General features: G+C 46.1%; 1 protein-coding gene across 1 annotated transcript; it reads right to left on the reverse strand.

The window, feature by feature from the left end:
• Positions 1 to 5,438: 5,438 nt before the first annotated feature.
• Positions 5,439 to 7,408, reverse strand: PHOSPHO1 (phosphoethanolamine/phosphocholine phosphatase 1). Its single transcript, XM_065422852.1, has 2 exons — positions 7,364 to 7,408; positions 5,439 to 6,200 (listed from the first exon to the last, which is right to left on the reverse strand). Exons 1-2 carry the CDS (start codon positions 7,406 to 7,408, stop codon positions 5,439 to 5,441), a joined length of 807 nt encoding a protein of 268 aa, XP_065278924.1.
• Positions 7,409 to 24,811: the final 17,403 nt, after the last annotated feature.

Consider the following 24,811-nt stretch of genomic DNA (forward strand, 5'->3'; position numbering starts at 1 on the left):
CTCTGCCAAACCAGTGAGGCCACCTCCATCCCCCTGGCTCTGGCCACAGAATTTCATCACTATCCAGTTACAATCCAGATTGATCAGATTATAGATCCCCCATTCCCCTCCTGGGCTAGGGCACAGACAGGCCCAAATCCCTGGCAGACAGCAACAGGGAAAGGTAGCTCTCCGAACCCAAGACTTATCAGGAGCGGCTTTGGAGGCCCAGGAAAGTGCCCTGCTACGGCACTGCTACTTTCAGGTCAAATCTTAGTCCCCCAGAGCTCAGTGGGAGTTTTGCCATTGCTTACCCCTGGGGACCAGGATTGAAGCCTTTAGCATAGAATCCCTTTGCTTGAGGCTTTGATTATTCTCAGCTCTTTTCCTTCCACCCCCTAAACGTGCACCATGATCAGAGGATCCTATTCCAGGTTCCCCAGGGAGCCTGCAGCCAGTCCCTCCCACCCACCAGAATGAATGCGGCTGACTAGCTGGGAAGGGAGGCAGAGGTAGGCATGTGGAGTGCTCGGAGATTCCCAGTGCTCGGGGCTGCTCCAAGGCGTCCACACTCCTGACTCCTGCAGTAGCTTAGACGGTGCTTAGCAGTCTCTAGTGGGTCTGGCAGAGAGCCTTTTCCCCACCGCCTGGGACAGCGCCGCCCAAGCCCAGAAGTAGCAACGGGCCAGAGATCGAATCCCAGCTCCGACAGAGTCATCCGGTGACCTTGAGCAAGTCCAGTTTCTCTAGTTGGAAACCAGGCACAGTGCTTCCCTGCCTCGCAGGGCTGCAGTGGAGATTAACGTAGGTGCGCGGAAAGCCCTCAGCACAAAGCGTGATGGCAGAGCGGCCGTGCCTCACCCGGCAGAGACGTGAGAAATGGCAAATTAACTGGGGAAGGTGGTTGGAAGATAAGAGGATGTTTTGCAAGGAGCTTTGGCAACGAGACTAAGTTGTACAAACCAGAGCCAGTAGATTCAGGCTCAAATGCACGGGAATAGCCCACTTGTTTCCTGCTGCGTAATGATACCGAGCCATGTAGTACCCTGTCAGGTTGCTGCTTGGGGTATTATGAGCCTTGTCTGCAAAATGTCAGCAGAGCCGCAGCTTCTGCTTTGCCTCCTGTGATTCTTTACTAAAAATGGCAGCTGATTGCCTTGAGGTTTGGAGTGAGTGAAAGGCAGCCCTGCCTTTAAGCCCCACCCAGGGCCTTGCCCCATGGAATTTTTGTGGGCAACCTGTGCGCTCTGAATGCGCCGTGGGGACCCGCCTCGCTGATATCTCGCAGCACATTGGAAGTAGAAAGGGAGGCTCATTGAACCTGGTCCTCTCTAATGCCAGGTGCTGTTGAGAGCATTAGTGAGCAGGTCCTCTGCTCCCTGCATCCTAGCTCGCTCGCTGCTTCGATAAAGTGCCCACTGCTAATAAAGAGTTTTAAAAGCGTGTGTCTCCCCTGGCTGTAGTGGATGGGGGGGAATGTCAGCTGCAGGTTTGCCTCTGCTTAAACGTCCCAGGAACATGCCTGGAAACGAGGGAGTTAACGTACCTGCACTTCCCTTTGTATTTTATTTTTTAAGGCGAGGTTTCCAAAGTGGAGATAGTGGAGCACTGGTGGTTTATGGTGCTGGCTCGCCATCTTGGTGCCAGCAGACAAAAATAATGATATTTGGGCCATTTAAAGCCTCCTCAGAGAGCAGCTGGGTGTTGAGGGAGGGGAATTAATCATACACCTCCCAGCTGGGTGTGGGAATGGCAAAAGAGGGAGAAGGAATCTTCCAAACAGCTGGCTGTATTATTTGCTGCCATAGGCACACTCTGTAGACCTACTCAGTCACTTCACCCTTGTCCTGTTCTATTTAACCCCCTGCTTCACGAGCGACAATGAGAAATTAACATTTGTCCGAGAGCTTGGGTAGGTAAGTGGTGAAGGGAAACATGGGGGAAAGGACAAGCTCTGGAGTCGACTTAGTCTAAGAGCAGTCAACAGGAAAACTCTCCCAGAATCAACAGGTGACCAACAGTTACATCATCAGGGTAATGTGCAATGTTTGCATTTGTCCTAGTTGTAGCAGCTTGGGGCCCCACTCAGAGACACCCCCGCCCCCTTTGAAGTCAAGTGTTTACAGGACTCAGGCCCTTGCTAACACCTGGGTGGGTGTGGGGTAGCTTTTGAATGAACAGCATCATTGCGAGGCGTCAGACTCCACAGGAAAAGCCAGTGGCTGAGGGAAGTGGATTAAACCTCCAAACTGCCATGTTTACATCTAATGGTCCCAGTGCTAAAACACACCTACCCTTCCCTTCATGAGCGTATTTGCCTCTGCACCTGCTAATTAAACCCATTTTACAGGGGGAATCTAATGAATAAGCCAAAGTCCCAGTGAGCCAGGAACAGATCTCGTCAAAGGCCCTGCTTCCTTTTCTTGGACCACAGCACGTCAGTCAACATACTCCTGGCGAAGCCCGGTAGTTAAGACACATGACTAATGCTTAGCCTGAACTGGTGTGTATGGGGCCAGTGCCCATGGGGGGATACTAGATACCACTACCTAAGCTAGTACTCTGGTTTCTGGCACCAGGAAACATTGTTTGCTCCCCATTCCTCCCCTACAGAGCAAACCACCACATACACACACACCCAGCCTACCTTCCTTCTGCCTCCTGGGCAGCAGCCCATCAAAGACGAGTGGCAGGGGCCGGAGACTGCACAAAGGGCTTCTCCAGGTACCACTCCCGCTGCTTTCAACAGCCCCAGGGAAAAGCTGAGAAAGTGAAGTCACAAACCTGTAGTCGCCCAGGCGTGTGCATATAGATATAGATATTAATATATTTATGATCGTTAGGGGCAGGTGGGGTGTTCATTTAAATGTCCACATCAAAATACAACATGCGCAGCAAATTCCAGACAAACGTTTCGTACCTGCTGTTGATATTTACTAGATAACGTTCCTTTTTTTTTTTTTTTTTTTAATTCCATGGCTTTAAGTTCCACATGATTGGAGGGAGGAAGAACAAACAAACAAACTGCAAAGAGGAGGGCAAGCTGGTGCGGCTTTGGTTAGTTCTGTACTGTGCAGAGTACGCTTTGGAGTAGACAGGCTGCAGTTCATCCCGGGAGAAGCCACCCTCATGGGCAGTTAATGCTGCGGCTGCCAAGTGCAATCACGGGGGGGGGTAGTAATACTGCGGCTGCCCAGGGAGAGAATACTGACAAGGAGAGTGGAGAGAGGCTTTGATCCTCTAGCAGTCTGACCCCCAGGGAGTGCTAAGCACCACAGCTCCCCTTGCAGTCAATGGGAGTTTCAGCACCTCCCAGGATCAGGCCAAGGAAGTGGCTCCACCCTAATATAACCACCATGCTGTGAGCTGACTGGTGATTTGTCTACGGTACAAGGAGAGCTCGGCTTATGCTGCTACTTGCTACTCCAAGTGCACCGGAAGCAGCCCATAGCTTGGGGCAATAGCTCTCCTGGGCGCTGTCCACCAGGCCTCTCAAAATTGCCTTTGGGGGGCTGCTTCAAAGCGCAGTTCAGACAGGGCAGTCGTTAGGCTGGGTTTTAAACTAGTTCAATAAACAGGCTTTGGGATCCAGTCTGGACACGGGCTAGTGAGCACAGCTGGTGAGTCACTCATCACTCAGCTGAGGAGTTGGAGCTTCTGCTTTGGAAAGCAGCTGTGTGTCTAAAAGCATTTGCGGGGGGGATGCTCACTTTCAGGCTTAAAATAACAACAGAGAAAGGTGTTTGTTTAAGGTACCGTGGAGAAACTTCTGCCCTGGGGGGGGAAAAATGATTGTTGAAATGAAAGCAAAATAGAGGCAAAGCGTAAGGACTTGGCCCTGACCTCAGGACACCCAGAAATGGTAATCCAAATTAACTAAAGGTGCAAGTTACAAGTAGATTAGTTAAACTGTATAAAACCCCAGTGTGGACACTCTGATTCAGAATTAAGGTGGCCTTACTTCACTTCAGTTTAATTCACTTTTGAATTAAGGGCAGGTCTTCACTACCGGGGGGGGGGGGTGTGTGTGTGTCGATTTAAGATACGCACATTCAGCTACGCGAATAGCGTAGCTGAATTCGACGTATCGGAGCCAACTTACCCCGCTGTGAGGACGGCGGCAAAATCGACCTCCGCGGCTCCCAGTCGACGGCGCTTACTCCCACCTCCGCTGGTGGAGTAAGAGCGTCGATTCGGGGATCGATTGTCGCGTCCTGACGAGACGTGATAATTCGATCCCCGAGAGATCGATTTCTACCCGCCATTCAGGCGGGTAGTGTAGACCTAGCCTCAGATACACCAAATTAAGGCCACTTCAGTTCAGAATGAGTGTGTCCACACAGGGGTTTAACGCAGTTTAACTATTCCACTTTACTTTCCTGAGTGTGCTTGTGCAAACAAGCTGCAGAAATTCAGATTCAGTGAAGTGTTTTAAATGCAAACTAGTTATACTTTGGTGGGGGACAGGGCTTTCTAACTACATGTCACACACTGCCCCCTACATCTCATTATTCCACAGCCCTTTCCAGGAAGGCTGCTGCAGCAAGAAGACATGGGTGCGGTACCAGATTCAGATACACCAAATTAGCCTCAGATACACCAAAGGTATCTGCTGTGATCTGCTCAGAGGGGACAGGGCTGGGGAACTGGAGCCTGTGATGTGCCTAACTCCCATTGGTACCTGTGGAAAATCTCACTCTTGCTTGCTTAGAAATGTGCTTTGGTGAACCACTTGTAATGGAAACCTAAAATCAACAGTGTCCTCCTAACCCCACACCTGAATCTGGTACCGCACCCATGTCTTCTTGCTGCAGCAGCCTTCCTGGAACAAGGGTTTATGGGCAGGGTGGCTCTATGAATAGAAGCTGCCCCTGATTAGGCTTCCACCTGCCTCCTGGACAGAGGCAAGCCCCGTTAGGAATTCTCAGGTCAATTTCAAGTCACCTGATGGGGTGTGGAGGAAGAGGGGTCATGCAGAGGGTGATGACTTAGGTGGACCCCAGCTGCTGTGATCAAGTCACAGATTCGGAGACCTCTGCCTTGGGGCTAATGGGAGCACAGGCACTTCATAGCCTCATGAGAACTAGTTTGTTTTTGTTTCTTTAAAAAAATAAAAGAATCACTTGAAAAAAGAATTCAAGGTGAAGGTAAAAATAAACATATCTGACTAACACCCCCTCTCCTGAACGGGTGTGCAAACTGCATAGAGAAGACCTTGTCTCAAGATCGGGAGGAGGGGGGAGAAAAGGGGACCCAGAGAATGTGCTTTTTTAAAAGAAAAAAAAGGAGGGGGCGGGGGAAGAAATCCAGAAGTTCAGAGAGTCCAACTCTGCAAAGCTAGAAATGGAGTCAGATCAGCCACTGGGTATGGAGATGCTCCTGAACTTCCCACTTTCCTGCACAGTGTCCCCAAGCTGCCTCAAGGTCAGCAGGGGTCTCTTCCTACCCATCAGTCCTTCTCAGCATTTCTTCTTGAGCAGCTCCTGCAGATAGCAGCAAACTTCTACAGCCGAGTCCCAGGGCAGTACGGTGGCCTGGAAGGCTCTGGGTTGCTTTTTCTCCATCTCCTGGGTCATCTGGTGCATGGGGTAGCCCTTCCGCGGGAAAGCAATATCTGTCGAAGTCAAAGCCACGGAAGGGCAGAAGTCATTGGCTCCGTCCCCGACGTAGAAAATGCGCTCAAATTCTGCTCCCTCCTGGGCCCGCTCCATCAGGTACTCAGTGAGGATTTTGCGCTTACACATGTTTGCGGGGCACTGGGGGCACTTGTGAGTGTGATAGGGCCCCAAGGTGAGGTAGCCCCTCTTATCAAACCCAGAGGGGTTGCTAAAGATTTTGCGGAAGAGGGAGTAGACGCCGGCGGCTCTCAAAGTGCACTCGATGCCAAACATGTTGGCGTCAGACAGAAGGATGATCTCAAACTGGTCTTGGTTCTTGGAGAGGAACTGGAAGAGCTCCGGCATCCCAGGAGACAGCGGGATGTTCTCATAGACGGTTTTGTAGTTCAGCATCTTGACCCCTTGGTCTCCCAGGTACTCGAAGACACGCTGCATGTACTCGTTATAGAAGCCATCCCGGAAGGTCTGGCGGATGTGCTCTGGAAGCGCCTGGCCCGGAGCGGCCCTGATGACCGAGTCATCGCTGTTCTCGTTGATGATCGTCTCATCAAAGTCAAAGGCTAGGAGGTATTTTGGAGGCTTGGGGGCAGCCACGCTGACGCCCTGTGAGTTGAACCAATGAGACACAGCAGTTACTCAAGACGGGGGAGGGCTCTTTACCCCAGACACCCTGGTGATGTTAATGGAATCAATCTGACCTGGGTAGCAGAGCTATCAAAGTAACGCTATTTAGGTAAATCAGGGCTGTCTCTCCCTCTCTCCATATATTTTTCTGTCCTAGCTGGGGACCTAATCTGTTCCTTGTATATCTTAACCCTGACCTGAAGAGGCTTACGCACCCTGTAAAGAGATCATTTTGTCACTCTTAATCCTGGACTTTCCTACCCTGGAGACGGTCACTGTGCCAAGCTGCACAGTGGACTCATGCTCACAAGAAGATCTCGTTAACCTTAGGGCGACCCTTTGACTCTGCACAACTGCAACTGGGGCATCTGTGTTTATCTGGCTCTCAATAAGTCCCAGTCAATGTGCTGGGTTTATATGCAAAAAGTACACGGGGAGGTTGCCCCTTAGAGCTGCCAGATTTGCAGACTCACCCTGGCCTCTGGAAAGCCAAGCTAGACTCTCAGGCATCGTCCTGCCACGGAGAGATTCTGCAGGTCGAATTCTGCTACCCACATGCAACTTCCATCACCTTCAAATTCTGGGTCTGATTCACCACCGAGTCATTCCAATGACACCAGACATGGGCAGTGATGAATCAGGCCCTCGTGTCTTCAGTTACCCAGGTGCAGCCCCCAGTGCCTCAAAAAAGGGGGGCCCAAGCATAAGGGAGTCCGGCGTCCAGCCCTGCCATTTGAATGTAGCTAACAGAATTTTGCTGTGGCACACGAGACGGGACAGGACAGAACGCAGCTCAATGTCCCAGAGCCACCTTGTCTCTGCAGGGCTACGCTTAGGCACAGATTCCGCAAGTGGCAGAACTGCGCTTGCTTGGGACCCCCTGACTTAAAACAGGACTCTCTGCAGATGAGACTCTGACCACGCGGAGAGAGACGGGCAGGCTCGGGGCCTTATTTCTGTCACCAGAAGCTGGCAGCTGTGACTCTGAAAATGCACAGGGTGCAGATCAGCTGAGCCACTTTTCATGGCAGGATTGCGCACCTACGACAAGGGCCCCTTTATTAAAACAGCTGCTTCATAAGCCGCAGAGGGAGGAGGAGACAGCCCTGTGCAAAGAGATCAACATGGAGAATTGCACTAACCTTAAAAAGGCATCGCAGCCCAACACCTTCGAAGCACCCGTTCATTTTCAGGACATCACTTGCCAAACACGGCTTTTCTTGCTGCTACAGTCTAAGGCTCCCTTTGTGCTGGTCACATCACTGCAAACCACAAGGGTAATTTCGTTACCAATCACTTTGTTGGCCCCCTTGCACTTTAGGGTACTGTGTCAAAAGTCACAACAGATTGCTCCAGTTCCAAAGAAAATAATCTCCCCTCCCTGTCCCGGAGGGAACGTGTTGGCCTTTCAAGCCCTACAATGAACCCAGGAATGCATGACCTCTAGCACCAAGAACTAGAACAGTTACTGTGCAGGGGAAGGGCTGAGTGGGCAGGGAGAGATTGTTTAATGCAGCCAATCCCTCTTAACCCCTTCAGATGCTAAGAGCTTGTCTACACTGCCTGGCATAGGTACTCCAGAATAGCTTTCCCAGGTGGGGACACACTTCCAGAATAAAAGTGACTTTATTCTGGAATAATTACTGTGCTCACAAGATAAAGTCACTTTTATTCTGGAAGAGTGGATCCACATGAGCTATTCCAGAATAGCTATTGTAGAACAGTTATTCTGGAAGAGCTATGCTGGTCAGTTTCCCCATGTAGACAAGCCCCTTAAGCTAAGTGAAAAACTAGGGGAGCATAAAATGTGCACTTACTCTTCCTGGGTTCTGCTGACCCCTTGTGGCCGGTAACTGTAAAAACCCGGCTCTATAAACAGTCAAACATGCAGGTGATTTTCCGCTGTGCTGAGCGCCTGCAGTTCTTATTGGAGTCAAAAGTATAAATGGGTGCTCAGTGCTTCTGGGAAATCAGACAGCTGTTTAGCCAAGGGACTATTCTGGTGGAAGTGGGGAAGTTGTAGCTCACGTATTCTGATTTAATGGGGAGTGAGACTTCAATCAAATTTTGTCAGCATCCTGATACAACATTTTTTTTTTTTTTTTTGGCCTCAAGATCATTTCTTTTAAGTCTGTTTTGTTCTAAATCCAGTTTCAAAGACTATTTTGGCCAGAAATTGTACTAGAAAGAGTTTTTGCCCTGAATCCTTGTGTTGAACTAATTGCTGCTACTAGAATAAACAACACACGTTATTTGAACATGTCAGGTTTAAAGGGACATGGACAACTACACTGAAATGTTGTTAAAATGAGCTTTCATGGAATCTAGAAACCAAAGTCGTCCTTTCACTTTTAAAAAGATATCCATTGAAAACACGGCAAACAGAAACCCAAATATTGCTGCACTGACTATAAGCAAAAGTGAAACTGACCTAATTGATTTTCATTGTCCAAGTAGAGAGAAATGCAAAAAGTAAAGAGCACAAACATGAAAAAAGTCATTTGGATTTTTAAAAATTCTTTAGTTCTTAATAATGATTTACTACTACTAGTGGGTAGCAGAGGTGAGGAAATGTTTGTTTACATCTGATTAAGTTGACAGTGTCCCTTTAAAATAGCGTCTATGCATGTTCAGCAGTTATAGGCGATACTATTTTATACCAGCTTTCCACTCACAAAATTCTAATCAGTGTGAGACTCTGAGAGCCAGGGCCAAGAATTTAATGGTGGGGAAATAATTTCAGTCCAAGCCCTATGCGGGTGCTAAAATATCAGCGTGAAAGCAGCAATGAAAGGGTGTTGGAAGGGATGTTAATATGTCTCCATAGAAAAGCGTTACTAGTTAAGCTACACCTAAGGGAAAATGGGTCAATCCACACAGATGTGGGAAACAAACTTGCGTTTTGAAAAGCCCTGTAGGCGCCCAATATTTCTGTGTTTACTCACATGGGTAAGGGCTGACCGATCAGACCCTCAGATTCTTTAAGCTAAGCATGTCGGATTACACATGGACATTTAAAGTCAAGAAAAAAATTAAAGAAGCAGGGTTGTTTTTTTTAAGTCACACTTTGGTGCCTTTCACCGGAGGATCTCAAAGCACCATGCACACAGTTGCCTCCTTTGAGTTAAGTGTTGTTACACAGCAGAAAAATCCTGGCTCGGCAATAAGTGAAAACAATTGAGTCAGTTAATTTCTATTCTTCATCCCATCCGAGATCAACAGTTCTGCGGTCTGCAACAGTGTGACCCAAGATCACACATCATGATTGTCCGCTTGTCCACAGAGGAGTTCTTGGAAAGGTGGTTGCTTCTCAGGAGATAAAATTTTCCTCTTGGACTTCCAACTTTATCTTCCCCTTAAATGTGTTATTTTCAGTGGAACAACTTTTGGAATTTGTGGCCATAATGAGGAGAATTCTAGCTACTTCTGATGACCGCTGCACCATCGAAACATATGTAACAATACATATATCAACCTCATGTCCATCAAGGTAAAACAGTGCTCTGGGTCATTCAACCTTGATACTCACTGCAGTGTCACCCCTCCCCCCCACCATTTTTACATGGGGCAAGTGAGTCATGGACACATTTAGACTGAAGTTTTCAAAGTGCCTAAAGGAGTCAAGTGTCCAAAATCCATTGAGTTTTGGTGAGATTGGGTGCCTAAGAGAGGGAAGCATCTTTCAAAATCCCAGCCTAAATGACTTGACCAGGGCCATATAGGGAGTTAGTGGCAGACCCAAGAACAAATCTGGAGACGTCCTGGCTCCCGGTTCTCCTCTGTAACCAATAGCCCACACTCCCTCACCCCAAAGCTTCATCAGAGAAGCTAGACTAATAATACATATTCCTAGCAGGATGTGTCAAGGTGCAGGGTTAGGATCACGTGGGAACAGAACAGACACAATATGGGGCAGGGGAAAGGGATGGCGGCACCTAAAAATGCTGTAGAAAATGGTGAAGGCAGGTTGTACCTGTGCAGTTAACTTGGACATTTGGTGCCATACAGTCCTTTTTGTAAAACAGTAACACATTACATTTCCCCTCCAAGCATTAGCAAGGAGACGTCTATCCGTCTCCTGCCCCTGTCCAGCCCCCTTTCAGAAATCCCCTGTACTGTGATTAACAGAACCCAGTGTGGGTCTTTTGGGGCGGGGAGAGGGAAGGCAAAGGAACACAATCGAATCCCTTAAAATTAGAGGCAGTATGGCCTAATGGATAGAGCACTGGACTGAAACCTGGGTTCTATTCTTGGCTTAGCCACTGGCCTACGGGATGACATTGAGCCTCAGTTTCCCCATCTGATGATACTTCTCCTCCTCTGTGAAATCTTCCAATGAAAAGTGCTAATTTTTATTATTAACCCAGACGTTGTGAACACCTTGCCATTCTCATATTGCTAAATGGGCTAGGTCCTGGCTAGCTAGGGAGGGAGGGGAATGGTATGGAACAGGGTGCTCATGTTATGGAACCACTGACTCAGCCAGTTTAGCAATGAATTAAGATAACGTCTGGTAAAATCCACGTCACAAGCTGGCTCAGTCTGTGCGCAGGAGGGGAGAAAACCAGTGTTTAACAGGACTCTCTCTTCTCTGTCCTGAGTTACCCCATCTAGTAAAGCAATGAGCATGTGTAATGTCCGGTGGGTGAATCAGCAATGCCACATGTACAAAGCATGCACACGAGTCACTGGTTTTGGATTTGCTAAGGGTTAACCACAGAGAGAGAGAGAGAGAGAGAGCGCACTGTCCACAACCATCATCTTCCTTCACAACGGACTCAGGGCTTGAACCAAAGGTTAGTTTTCCTCCTTGCGCTCCACCCCTGCCTTTTTGAAGCCAGATGTTGGTTTGGCTGGACTCAAACAGGCACATGTAGCACCAGCTGCTCACACTTATTGCTCACACACAATAACGCTGTGGTCAGTGTTAAAACAGAAGGGAAAGGAGGGCCTATGAACTCACAGTCAGCACACAACTTAATTTTTTAGGCTGGCATTTCATAAGGACCCTGCTATGCACTGGCACTGCAAATTTTATCAAAAGGCTCTCAAGTGGGTATTACCCCTGTAAGGAAATTGAGGCACAGAGAGATGAAGTGACTTGCCTAAGGACACACAAAAGTCAGTGGCAGAGCTGGGGATAGAAGCCAGGTCTCCGGACTCCCTGAACCTGTACACTAGCCATTATACCACACTGTCCCCCATTTTGCTGGACAACATCCCAATAACAACCTTGGGCTCCTCTTGAAGGCAGGCTGGATTGATGTTAAAGAACTTGTGGGTTTTCAAAACTTTTAGCAACTATTGTCAACTTTCCCGCAAGAACTTTCCGCTTCGCGGCTGTGCCAAGTGTGGAGCCTTGGGTAACACTCTCGCCAGAACTATTTATACATTGCAATGACTCACCTAAGGGCTGCTTCCTGGGTGGGTGTTCTTCCACCTTCTGTAAAAAAAGTAGTCCCTCCAAAATAAAATAAAAGTGGCCGTACTTCCTAACATTATTCAAAGCCTGAATGTTGAAACAGAAAATAGAACAGAAGTGTGCTTATTAATTGCATGAAATACTGGTTTTTTGGAAAAGGTTTAAAACAAATTAAATGTGGGGCGAGGCTCATGGTGCAAAGTGGGGCAGCCATGGAAGGAAGGGTCAGGAGGAATGTGTCTCATGGAGAGGAACTGGTCATTGGGGCAGGAGGCAGATGGAGCTTCTCCCCATGTTCCCTCACCCTTTTTCCCCCTGGAGTGAAGAAAGGAACATACCTCCAAGGCTCCCTACAGGATCCTCCTGTATTGATTTTGCGGGGGGGGGGGGGGGGGGTAGAGAGAAAGGTCCAGCAATACTCCTCACCTTGACTATATCAATTGCAGTGCATTCTGGGGAAACTCGGTACCCTCCTGTCATTCTTGTTAACCGAGGGCCTAATCCTGTAAAGGGTTAGACATGTGAACCATGGGAGTCGTAGGAGCAGTCCCTCACCCGCATAAACCTTTACAGGATTGGGCCCTAAACTAATAAAAATCACATGAAGTCGAGCCTGCATAGGACTTCCGCATGTGCCTACGTCTTTGTGGGATAAGCCATTTATTTCAGATTCTAGAATCGCTGAACTTTGGAATCATCTCAGGCCATATAAATTTCCCAAGAAGGAAATAAATAAATATACAGAGCATTAAACGTACGTGCAGTTGTTTTCCGGGACTCAGTCACACTGTCCCTTGTACGATCTCTTCTCAACTAGCTTTGGTCGCGTCGTGTCATTAAAAAAAAGATTCTAAGACTAAACAAAACTCTGTTTCTCCTGAATGCTTGAAACAATGAGGGAGCTTTCCGGTCCCAAGGGACCACAGGATCCAGGGGCGCCAATAGGAATTTTTTGGCTGCCCCAGGAATTCAGGGATGAGGCCCTTGACGATTAAACTTGCTCTCAACTCTTGCTCTCTCTCTGCCCAGCCTGGGTGTTGCCCAGCTCCAGACGGGGATGAAATTAGAGAGACAAGCCTCACACTTGGTAAGGCAACTCCCATCTCTTCATGTATTTATACCTGCTCCTGTATTTTCCACTCCATGCATCTGATGAAGTGGGTTCTAGCCCACGAAAGCTTATGCCCAAATAAATGTGTTAGTCTCTAAGGTGCCACAAGGACTCCTCGTACTTTTTGCTGATACAGACTAACACAGCGACCACTCTGAAAGGTGGGGGAGGTAATATCTTGTATTGGACCAACTTCTGTGGGTGAGAGAGACAAGGTTTGGCACTTACACAGAGCTCTTCTTCAGATCTGGGAAGAAATGTTATTTGAGTGCCTTCAGAATTTAGGAAGAGGTGGGATGGGGGTGAGGGAAGTTAAAAATTCCCTTCTGCTTTCCCCCATGTGTCTCAGGACCTCTCTCAAGAAGATGATTCAACACATTTTCTCTCCCTAGTTTTGACAGTATTACCCTTACAAAGTACTGTTCTGTGGTTCTAGGGTCAGATTTAAAAAAGGTATTTAGATGCCCAACTCCCACTGAAATCAATCATCTGATTCATTCCAAACTAGTCATCAATCTGCCCTCAAGCCTACTTCCTCAGGTATCCCCCACAAAATCAAAATCAACACAGACAGAGAGAAGCAGAAGACTATTTATTGTTGCCCCGAATGCAGGCAACTGAAAAAACATAGGTCCTCCTCAGCCCATTGTCAATGACACTAATATTTCCACAGGCTAGAGGACTCCAAAGGTGATCCTAGAGCCTGTTTGCCTGACTGGATACTGTTGCTTTTCAATTTATGGGTCACAAGCACAGAGGCTTAGGAACAAGATTTTCAAAAATAGGAGCCTAGAATTAGGTACCTAACAATGGAATTAGGGTTGGATTTTCAAATGTGCCTATGTGACTTTGGAGCACAAGTCGCACTGAAAGTCAACACACGTGCCTTGTGCTCTTAAGATGCCTCAGTGTTTTTGCAAATCCCACCCATAGAAGACTGAGTAAATAGTCTGATTTTGAAAATTGCCAACACCCACCAGCTTAACTTCATCAGGGGCTGTTGGTTGTTCGGCACTTTTGGACATCGGGGTAACATTTTCAAAAGCATCTAAGTAACCCAACGTCATTGGGTCTTGGGTGCTTTTGAAAATGTTACCCTAGATTGCTTATTTAGGAGCCTACATAAAGAATTAGGAGCCTAAGGTTATTAGTATTGGAGCATAAGCTTTCGTGGGTGAATACCCACTTCGTCAGACGCATGTGGCGGAAATTTCCGGAGGCAGGTATAAATATGCAGGTACCTGCCTCTGGAAATTTCCACCACATGCGTCTGATGAAGTGGGTATTCACCCACGAAAGCTTATGCTCCAATACTTCTGTTAGTCTATAAGGTGCCACAGGACTCCTTGTCGCTTTTTACAGATCCAGACTAACACAGCTACCCCTCTGATGCCTAATAACCTTAAGTTTCTCTTTTTGAAAATCTTGGACCAAATGATGATAGTTCATTTTACTTTGGCTCTTTAAGAAACTAAACACCATGACCCAAGTTATCTGGGAACTGAATTCCCACCCGCCCAGGTGAACAACAACAAAAACCACAGACAAAAACCAAAATTCAACACCCCAGATCTGGATAGTTTATGACACTGCCAGGGAGTTAAACAGATTTGTGGAAAGCTCTGGGTCAACGCAGGTTATTAGGACTACATTTTTAAGATGCCCCACAGAAAATTAACCACTAAAATATTACATTAAGCTCAGTGGCCTTTGCAACAAATATCCAGGCTGCGTGCTTGATTTAGTAATAGATCTAAAAGTGCCTGTTTCTCCTGTTGCAACATTTTGGTGGCATGTGCTAGATGCCTCACAAGGAAATGGAGGCATATGTCAAGTTGGCTCAATTTTGAGTGGCATGTTGCTTGCCCTTCAGAGGCGGCAGTATCTGTAAAGCTACTTTAAAACATGATTTTTCCAATTGGTAATATGTAGCAAAGTGATTGCCTTACTTTTTAATTTTGACATTGTGAGTTGTCTTTTGGTGCTTCATTTTTAGGGGATGGATTTTAATTTACAGTGGATTCAGTTTAGTAGGGAGCTTCTAAATGTAGTGTTCACTGTTGATCTCTCTTTTAAATATTCAGTACAGTTTGAACTATCTATTCCACACGCACACAAAATCAGGCCAGATGGCAGCTGGTTTGTGGGAGTCCCACAGAAATGCCTGACCCAGAAAAACCTGGAGAAGAACAAACAAGAGGGAGGGGGAAGGGAAGCAGGGAGTTAAATAAATAAAACTTTGTATAGCAAAGTCTGTATTTGTATTATACACTCCATAATCCAGTGGGACAACCTGCTAGGGAAAGGGGATCGCCTAGGAGCTATATTTAAGGTGTCTGGAATAGAGTATTTTTGGACACATCTCAGTCCAGTGTTGTTCCTGTCCTCTCCCTATCCCGAGCTGAGGGATTAATAGGCGTAGTTTGGTAGTACAGTATTACTCACCTGAGACAGAGGGCAATGGGAAGAGGCAAAGAAAGCAAAGGAGACCAGGATCAGGAGTCAGAAAGGGTATTTTGGAGTGCATGCGTGTGCAGGGATGAGGTAGTGGGGTAGAATGGGATTTTGGAGAGGTGGACGAAAAGATAAAAGGTACCAGGAGAGGTGGGCAGTGGTATTAGGGAATGGAGCAGGAATGGGATACTAGGGACATCTGAGAAATCCAGAGAGGGTGTCAGAACCCTGTACACCTGGATTGGGTGCAATGAATGCAGCATTTGCAGCCCCTCCCCACAGAGTACTAGAGTCCTTCCTGGATTGGGACCTGGTTCATCAGCGTATGACACCCGCTAAACGCTTTCCTCCAATACCAACTACTGGATCATTGTTCCTGGATCCCCACCCTCCATCCTGGTATCGGTCCAACTCACAACCCATTGCTCCTAGACACCCATACCCCTTCTGGTACCAGTGCCAACTCCTGGTCCACTCTTCCAGGATCCCTTCCCCCATCTCCACCCTCAAAAAAACCCAAAACAAAACAAAAAAAACTTCTGTTACTAGTGCTACCTCCAGGCCCTCTGCTTCTGGATACCCCTCACCCCTCCAATAACATCAATGGTACCAGTACCACCTCCTGGCCCATTACTCCTGGATGCCCCCTCAGCATCTATGGCACCAGCACCATCTTCGGGCCCATTGTCCATAGTTACTCTCCTCAACATCTATGGTACCAGTACCACCTCTTGGTCCATTTCCCCCCCCCCCCACATACACACACACACCCTTTGCCTTCTAAGCACCCACCGTTCCCATTAACCTCTCTTGGCCCAGTGTCCTTCTAGTACAAATACCACCTCTTTGGCACGTTTTTCATGGTCCCTATGGAACCGGTGACGCGGATACCAGTACCATCCTCACCCCGCTCATTGCCCTTGGCCCTTTCTGACCTCTCTGACACTGGTACCAGCTGCCAGGATGCAGACTCACGTGTGATCCTCTGGGGCTCGCTCTCTGAAGGGACGTCTCCAGGATCCCGTCGCTGGGGCTGGCCCGGTTCGACCCAGTTCTGGGGTGTTACAGGGAGGCTTCAGCTGTTAACTGCAAATGGTCTCGTCTGCCCACCCCGCTTGGGAGCCTTGGTCCGGTTCGGTACCAGCCGGCACGGTTCGGGTGGATCACCGGGAAACCCAGTGCCTGACCCCCCACTAGGATAGGGCGGGTTTGTCACCCGGCTCCGCCCGGTCCGGTCCGGCGGCAGGCGGTCCGGTTCGGCCCGGTCTCCCACCACCCCACCCCGGATCTCCGGGCTCCAGCAGCCCCGCGACCTCGGTCCCTTTAAAGAGACGGAAACGGAGCCCGGCGCTGCTACAGGGGACAACCGCAGTCCCCGCACGTCACAAACGGGCCAGCCAATGGCAGCTGCGCCGGCGCAGATCAAAGGGGAATGGGAGACCGCAACAGAGCAAGAGCATCCCAGCGCCCCCCCACCCCCCGGTCTCTGCAGCTCGGGTCCCCCCTGCACCCTCCATGCGCGCATGCAAACAGCGCCTCCAGAGCTTGCCACGACCGCCTGCGAGCGGGCACCGCTGCCCCTCGCGCAGGCAAAGGGGTGCACACAGGGCTGCCACTCACGCACGCGAGCACGGGTGGGTAGGTGCGCCGCGCTGCAGGAGGCCCAGGGCCGCCCCCAATGCCTGCCCGCCTGCTAAGGGGCTGGGAGCCTTTAACAAAAGGCTGCTAAACTATCTGGCCGTTTTGTAGGGATTCTGCATCCCCCCAGTCCTCCTCAAGTGGAGCTCAGTCAATTTACCGTGTTAGTCTGTATCCCCCCCAGAAGAACTTGGGGCACCTTAGAGACTAACAAATTGATTTGAGCATAAGCATCCCATGAAGTGGGCTGTAGCCTATGAAAGCTTATGCTCAAATTTGTTAGTCTCTAAGGTTCCACAAGTCCTCCTGTTTTTTTCCAGTAAATTTACTAGCAATTGGGGAACCGCAGGGTGGAGGTTGTCCTTGAAGCGGTCCCTGCTGCACCGCTGAAAAGGTCTCGAAACATCTGGCTTGTAGGCAGGCACGTTTCCCGGCTGTTCCGAGATAGGACACGGCCGGCAAGGCTGCCCACTGCGCCCGGGGAAGAGCTCTCTATAAAATGCTAACAAAGAAAAAAATAAATAAGCCTAAAACCAAAGCCTGCAGGAAGTGAAGAAAACGACCTTAGCCTTTTTAACTAGCGTGGGAGGTGATGTGAACTGGGAAAAGGGAAGAGGCCAAATTGGGTAAGAAATTCATCTACTTAAAACTCTTTTGCCATTAGAAACACAGCTGTGAATCTTGGCACGGTAACGCACTAGTGAAACATTTGTACTGGGAGCGCCTGGAGCATCCCATCTATTTCTGTAAGCTTTAGATCTTTGAACTTTTTTATATTTAAGTCAAAACCCTACAACATAGCCCCCTACAAGATAGCCAAAGACGAATGATAGAAGTCAGTGTGCCTCACTGCATCTATTTCTTCCCCACAATTCATCTCTCTCTCTCTTTTTTTGGGTTCAATCTTAACTTAAAACGCCCAGTGAAAAAATTGGAGACCAAGGGAACACACATATGCTCTCTTTGGCTAAACAAGTTGCCCACAACTGGGCAATGGTCTGGTATTAATGGCTAATTTTAGATCTCAACTCTGCCACAGAACAGGGGATTACAGAGTACTCTTCCAAATCAGTCTCATACAACTGAAGACACATTAAACAAGTTTGCCCACACCCTAAATATTGTCAACGACGCGTTAGGCGGTGCCCTAAGTATCATCTTTGGTTTTGCAGGACTTTCTAATTTGTACCATGGGCTTCAAAGATAAAAGAGAAGCTTGTTCTAAAATTTAAAGGCGTGGGGAGAGAAGGAGGGAGTGGTCAGAGCAACATGACATTAAAAACCAAATAGGAGGTTACAGAAGTATTTTTCTTTTCTTTAAAACCAAGCTTCCAAAAATGGAAGGACCAGACCAAAATCCAAAAGGATCCCCAAACAGCACAAGTCCCTGGCCCCTGAGCCCCACTTTTTGATGGAGTCACTGTCTAGAGAAGTATACATTACACAAAGTGGTTGTGAGTTAAGCTAGATCCCCCTACCCTCTCAAACCTCGCCTTGGACTTCCACACTGAGCAAGTTTCCCACTTTTGCTAACAGGGATTCAAGGTCCACAGGTGGGAGCCGCCAGGCTGCTGGAGTTTTGAACACTGTCGTGATCCGACCCTGCTGTTAGCAAGTTAGATGGCAAAGTACTTAAAATACTGGTGGCAGTCGCTCCACACTAAAATTTCCAGTGTTGCTACCACTAGTGGTAGTTACCAGCACTGGAGTCCACTGACTCCCTTATACACTCAATCTCCCTTAGACTTAAGCATAAAGGAGTTTAATTAGCATGCCAAGGAGTCAGAAGGATGGATAAACTAAAGTAGTCCACTTCCTGCTGACTTAAACCCAGCTGTTGGTCTCTTTTCTTGCTATACTTCTATTTTCTAGCCCCTCAGGTTGAGTTATACCATCTTGAACTCTTGTACACAGATACACACACCACCTGAATTTTGTCTATGTGGGTGGCAGTCTAAGGGCCAGATTCACCACTGCCCTACATCCCCCTGCTAGTGGATAGCGCCAGTACATCATCTCCACAGAAATTCCCAGTGTAGGGGGCATTCCAGGAGCAGGTCAAAGGAAGGGAGGGCCATGCTCCAGTCCTGTCCCAGATTTCTCCCACTGCTGCAAACCCCTACAGAGCAAGTGAGAACAGCTTTCTCCTGCATTGAACTAATCCCCGGAAACCCCAGAATCGATGAGATGCAACCCATCTCATCTGTCCCCGTGTGAACACAAGAATTCTCTGTAATGGTGTAACATGTTGGGGTGCAAAGAGAAACGTACATTTACTTCTCTTTGAACTTCGGTCACTGTTCTGAACGTGGGAGAGCTTGTGTGTAGTTTTACCAACTCAACCACAAACCCAGAAACATTCACGCATGCATGTTCCTTCCAGCTGTTTTTCGCCAACCCTTTATTATATTTTCAAGTGGTAAAAACCGAGGCAGCTTTAAGTCTGAATGGGTTCAGTGGCCTACAAGAAATGAGTTTGGTGTCTCAGCCCAAGTGTCCAACACAACTGGCATTATCTGGGGAGAAGGCCCCAAAAGCTTAACTATTTCTAGAGGTAGGTGATCTCTACAGCAGAGACCTGAGCTACACTGACAGGAAAATCAACGGCAGCTACATTCACATTGTGCCAGCCTTTTTCCAATACAAAATTCCCATTACCAATGTTTCTTTTACTATTGTCAGTGATTTAGCATCTGCATAAAATGTATATGCTCTTATGCCTCAGTGGCTAGGGCACGGGACTGGCTGGTAGATCTAGTCTAGAGCCAGTTTTTTCATGGACTTACTGTGTTACCTGGGGCATCTCTTCCCTGTGCTTCAGTTTCCCCATCTGTAACACAGGGAAAATACCTACCCACCTCGGTAAAGCACTTTGAAATCTATGGATGAAAAGTGCTATATAAAAGGTAAGTATTAGTCAACTGATGTAATGCTACAGTTAGATTTTCAAAGGTTTCCTTGGCTGGGAAGTAGCCTCATGGTGTGCAGGGTTATTGAAAAGGACTACCTGCTGCTGACTCATGTTGCACACCAAATGCAATTAGTATTTAATATCGCGCTAAGCATTTCATTAAGAAGGCGAGAGAAAGAAAAGGGCAAAAATGAGTAAAGAACTCGAAGTCAGGGTGTTGCTAACTGAGCAGTGGTAGAAAGGCAGTTTGAAGACTATGGCCGACACATTTAAAGTGTAGATTCTCAAGAGCAACTACAGAATCTGCTGGCTAAGAGTCTCAAGGCAAAAGCCACAGAGTGTATAAGAATAGTAGTCAAGAAAGCATATAACATAAGGCTATAATTCCATGAAGGGTTTATACAATAAAAAGTCACAGAGTGAAGCTGTAATGGATTGTTAAGGGAATGCCAAGTTATGATTATGCAGCCTTACATAAAATAGGCAACAGGAAAGGGGCCACTTATCAGCTGGCAGAGGTTTCAGCTGTGGTGGTACATATGTATACGCAGCAGTACAGGTCAGCCCTGCTTAGCCAGTTTAGCCACCCTCACACAGCAGTATGGTGGTGAAAAAAGACTAATAAAGCTCTTTCACAGCAATGGCAGTTCACACTGTAAAATAAGACCATGCATTTCTACACATTTAATCGGATAGCTGACCTCTCGTGCATGCAAGTAAATTCAATCTTGTTCTGTACTATCCTATCAATTCCAAACTAGGAATCACCCCTCCCTCTCGCTTTCCCACAGGGAAGCACACAGATACTATTGTGATGGATGCTATTAAAAAGCCTAGACAGCCAGGTAAACGACATACTTAGTGCTTGCTGGAGCCGGATGTTTGTAGATACTGCTAGAAAACCCAAGAACAGCATGCGCAGGAATCAGATTCAATCTGTGCAATTCACAAGTGGGCAGACAATCCTGCTGTCAGAACAGCTGCCATGAAAACGGCTGTAGTGTCACAGAAATTGAATTGTGGTGCTTTACACTAATTAAGAAAATTAGGTTACAGGTGACATTAGCATCCCCAAAGATAGAACTGTAAGCATTAATTTAGGAAGCAGTGAAAGTTTAGTGGGATTAGTACGTGATAACTATTTTGAGAGAACCAAGCCCAAATAGTAGAGCGCTACTAAACCAGTTCGTTCCTTCACCCAGAGGTTCTACATCAGCACCAAAGCAACGTGTACCCTCATTTTGTCTCCTTAGTTTGCTTGTCTTAGGGTCAGTAGCAGGTGTGAATCAACTCCACCCACTATCATCTTCTAGCTATCGCTCCAGAACTTGTTCCTGTTGCTTGCTCTCTCTCCTCCAGTTCAAAAGTGGATCCCAAATCCCAATCCCCTGTTGGATGCTTTCCCCAATCACTAGAGCTTGGGAGAAACCATGAAGTACTGTACAATGGTCATAGCAAATGAGGAGTTAATCCAACTCACGCTAGGACAAGCAGTCTCTACAGTTAAACCAGCCTAAACCACACTCTCCATGGCGATCCAACGTTCATTTCACTAGCAATGAGGGCAATCAACCAAGGATGTCTGTACTCTGATTATACAGGCTAAACCAGATATTTGTACATGCTTTCCGAACAGTATCTACAGATTTAGAATCCAAAGTTTGCAGTGCAATCCCACTAAAAAGTTTCACTTGGAGTTTACATATGGAGGAATTCTGATTGCACCTGTATTCAGAAAATGAGGGGGTTTTAATTTTAAACTTTAAAATAATTTAAAATTCTAACAAGCATTGGAATACGTACTAGATACCTGCAGTGGAACTGGACCTAAGGTTTCTATCTAGCTGGAATTACTTACATTCCACATAACTGCTTTTAAAAAATAATAATGAATGATTGGACGGTGTCTATGCAAAATGGATTACATTCCATGTTATACAAATCACTTGTATATAAATGTGGAAGGTCACAATTAGTACATATGACCGCATGCTACATCATTTGCGACTGTTTTGTCTGCTGAGTCTAGGAAAATATCCAGAAATAGTCAAACATTTATTTGAATGTGTACTTACTGATATAAAGCCATTATGTTTACTTGACCGATTACACAAATTATATATCACAAGATAGAAGTATTATTTGAACATGTAATCTACTATTTATTTCAACCAGTACACATTCAAATACAGGCTATATACAATATATTTTTATTAAGTATGTGATTATTGGTCTATAATGAAGTACTTGGTATCAATGGCTACCTGCTCACATGTATACCTCAGCGCTGCACATTGAAGAATGTACTTTGCATGCAGAGTACAGTATTTTTTAAACACTTCATTTACTTCTATATCGAATTTCTTTGAACATGTCAAAAGGCACAGAGGACTAACTATGATAAGTCATACAAATTATGCTTAAAATCAAGGTAAACAAATATATGCAAAGCTGTACGTGTGCACAAGAACTAGAGAGTTATATTCTGGTAACAACATAAAAAGGTCCAACAAATATATCCGACTTTCCATAAAACTTCACAATTATGAGCAGTTTCCGCTCCAGTAGGTATTTTCCTTCAGATGTTGTAATCAGCCCAAAACAAGAAGATTTATACATGCTTATTTCTAAAACAAAAGTCTCCGCTCTAATTATAGGGTTACTAGCATATTATAATATATACAGTCCCTTTCTTTCTTGGTGATTGTACCATTTTCGGTTACAAATTTGCAACTAAACTGGATAGTCAGATAAATATGCTTCCTCAGTTGCCACACTGAAGATGCCCTCTTATATTGCCAAGGCATCCAGCAAAATAAACAGTCCAGACAGAACAGGAAGTGTAGGATGACATAGCTAATTTAAATCACAAGGCCCATATAAGGAGATAGAAGAGTTATAAAAACTGGAATTTGACCAGGACATGGTAACTCATATCTTATGAAAACTGTCATAGGATCTTTATGACTAGAAATGGTATTTGGTATTTAGGCTTATCTGACAGAGGGCACCGTCAGCAGCTCTAAACTTAGTAGTTCCGAACCAAAGTTTGAAGTGGATATGGTTCCGAGTCATAAACAAATTAAAATGTGTTATCCCTTATTTTGCATATGGCTGTTGCCTTCACATACCAGTTTAAGCGCAACTTCACACTAAGTACACTGATAGTATCTACCACCTTACTATACTGTATACAGGCCATTGCTAGAGAAACCTTACAAAGAGAGGATCATACAAGAAATTGAAGAGAAAATTTGTGTTCTTGTGATTAGAACACGGGATTGGGATTCAAGATAGCTGGGGTCTGGTTCCCAGTTTTACCTCTCACTTCTTGTTTAACCTCAGGCAAGCCACTCTGTTTTCCCATCTATAAAAATGGGGATAATGTCTTCCATCCAAGAGTGCTGTGAGGATGAATTAATACACGAGCTGCTCAAATACTATAGTATTGAGCATCATAGAAAACCCTGTAATGCAGGCAGAGATTTTCTGCCACAGCAGTGCTTTCTAATGAACTTCCTTGTTTTTCCTCACGTTTATGGAGAAGGGTGTCTAGCTGGCAAAGTCTGACACCAGATATTTCTCTTTCTCTGCAGGGTGAAAGGGAGAACTTTTAAATAAACAAGTATATGGAAGCATACAAATATAGGTGTGTCACTGGACAGGGATGCAATCACTGCTTCAATTCATTATCCTGTGTTGAGTTACTAAGGCAAAAAGAAAGGATGGATTCCTGTTGGAAAGTTGAACAGCAGAGTCTATATTGTAACCTGCTACCTCATGAGCTTCTAATTTTGCAAGTTTTCTAGCGTGCCTATCCTATGTGTGATTTCTGGATTGTTCTGTGAAGTGTGTTCAAGTCCACACATAGGCAGACATCGGTACAGCACTTTCCTAGCTTTAACATATGTAAGAATCTGAAGTGCTGTTTCTGTACCAGCACTGGTGAAAAAAAAAAAAAACCTACAATATTTTATAAGTGGTTCCAAACTCCACATTATCTCCTGCCCCAACCACATCTCTCTCAGCTGTGGTCAACCTGACGACGAAGCTGCGAAATTAGGACATCAACAGTCACAGCGGCTCACAGTTAAGAACCTAAATTGATTTTCCATTAAAGCGAAGACTGAAATAAGGAAAAGTAATTATGTTTGATGGATTCTTATGGTTTTAATTTTTTAGTTCAATATTAGCAGCAGCAGGGGCTCTTTTATCAGTATTCTGATTAGTCAGTGTCTATACTGCAGCTTCTCCACTGGTTACTTCTGACCTCTTTTTTTACTGCTTGCTGGCACCAGCTCCCAAGTGCAATGGTAAATACAGTTATTTGTAATGGGGGTGAGGAGAAAAAGTGGGAAAAATCTCAACTTCCCTACATTCTTAAAGAATCCTAGCTCTAGATGTTGAGTAACTTCTAGACATGGAAATGTAGTTACTTTGCTTCTCTTTCTGTAGTCTACATGATGTTATTTATATTATGACTTATTTTATTGGACCTGCAATTTTGGAACCTTCCTTTGGTATTCAAGATATTACACAAATTACAAAAGGGCCCAATAAACCTTCCCTCAACTGATTTTGTAAGAAGGGTTAGTGCAACATACACAGTGAAGACAGACATATGTGTTATATGGCTATTTCTTTTTACTTTGAACATTTGCAAAATGTTGGTTATTGTACACATCCAAAGGCTCAGCATGTCAAACATTGCGAAATGGCACATCTGGTACCAGAGACACTCAAGAATAAAATATACAGTGCAACGATGGGCTAATAAAACAGTAGTTTTTACAATGTGTAACTGTTATAAACTTTATTTTTCAGAGCCATGCTTGAGTTGGGGGAAGTGCACTCTATTGCTAAGGAAACAAACTTAGCAACTGAGTAAATATAAAGAGAAAAAACTCCAGTCCAACTGGATTCGTCCAGATGCAGAAACAGGGCATTCTGAAGAAGAACAATTGAGCATTGTGGGCTAGTTTGAGACTACAGAAGAGGAAATGTGTGAACTTGTATATAATGAACTGGTGATCCAACAGTGCCACTGGTGCACT

Source organism: Emys orbicularis, chromosome 25 (assembly GCF_028017835.1).
Source record: "Emys orbicularis isolate rEmyOrb1 chromosome 25, rEmyOrb1.hap1, whole genome shotgun sequence".
Classification (NCBI taxonomy): Eukaryota; Metazoa; Chordata; order Testudines; family Emydidae; genus Emys; species Emys orbicularis.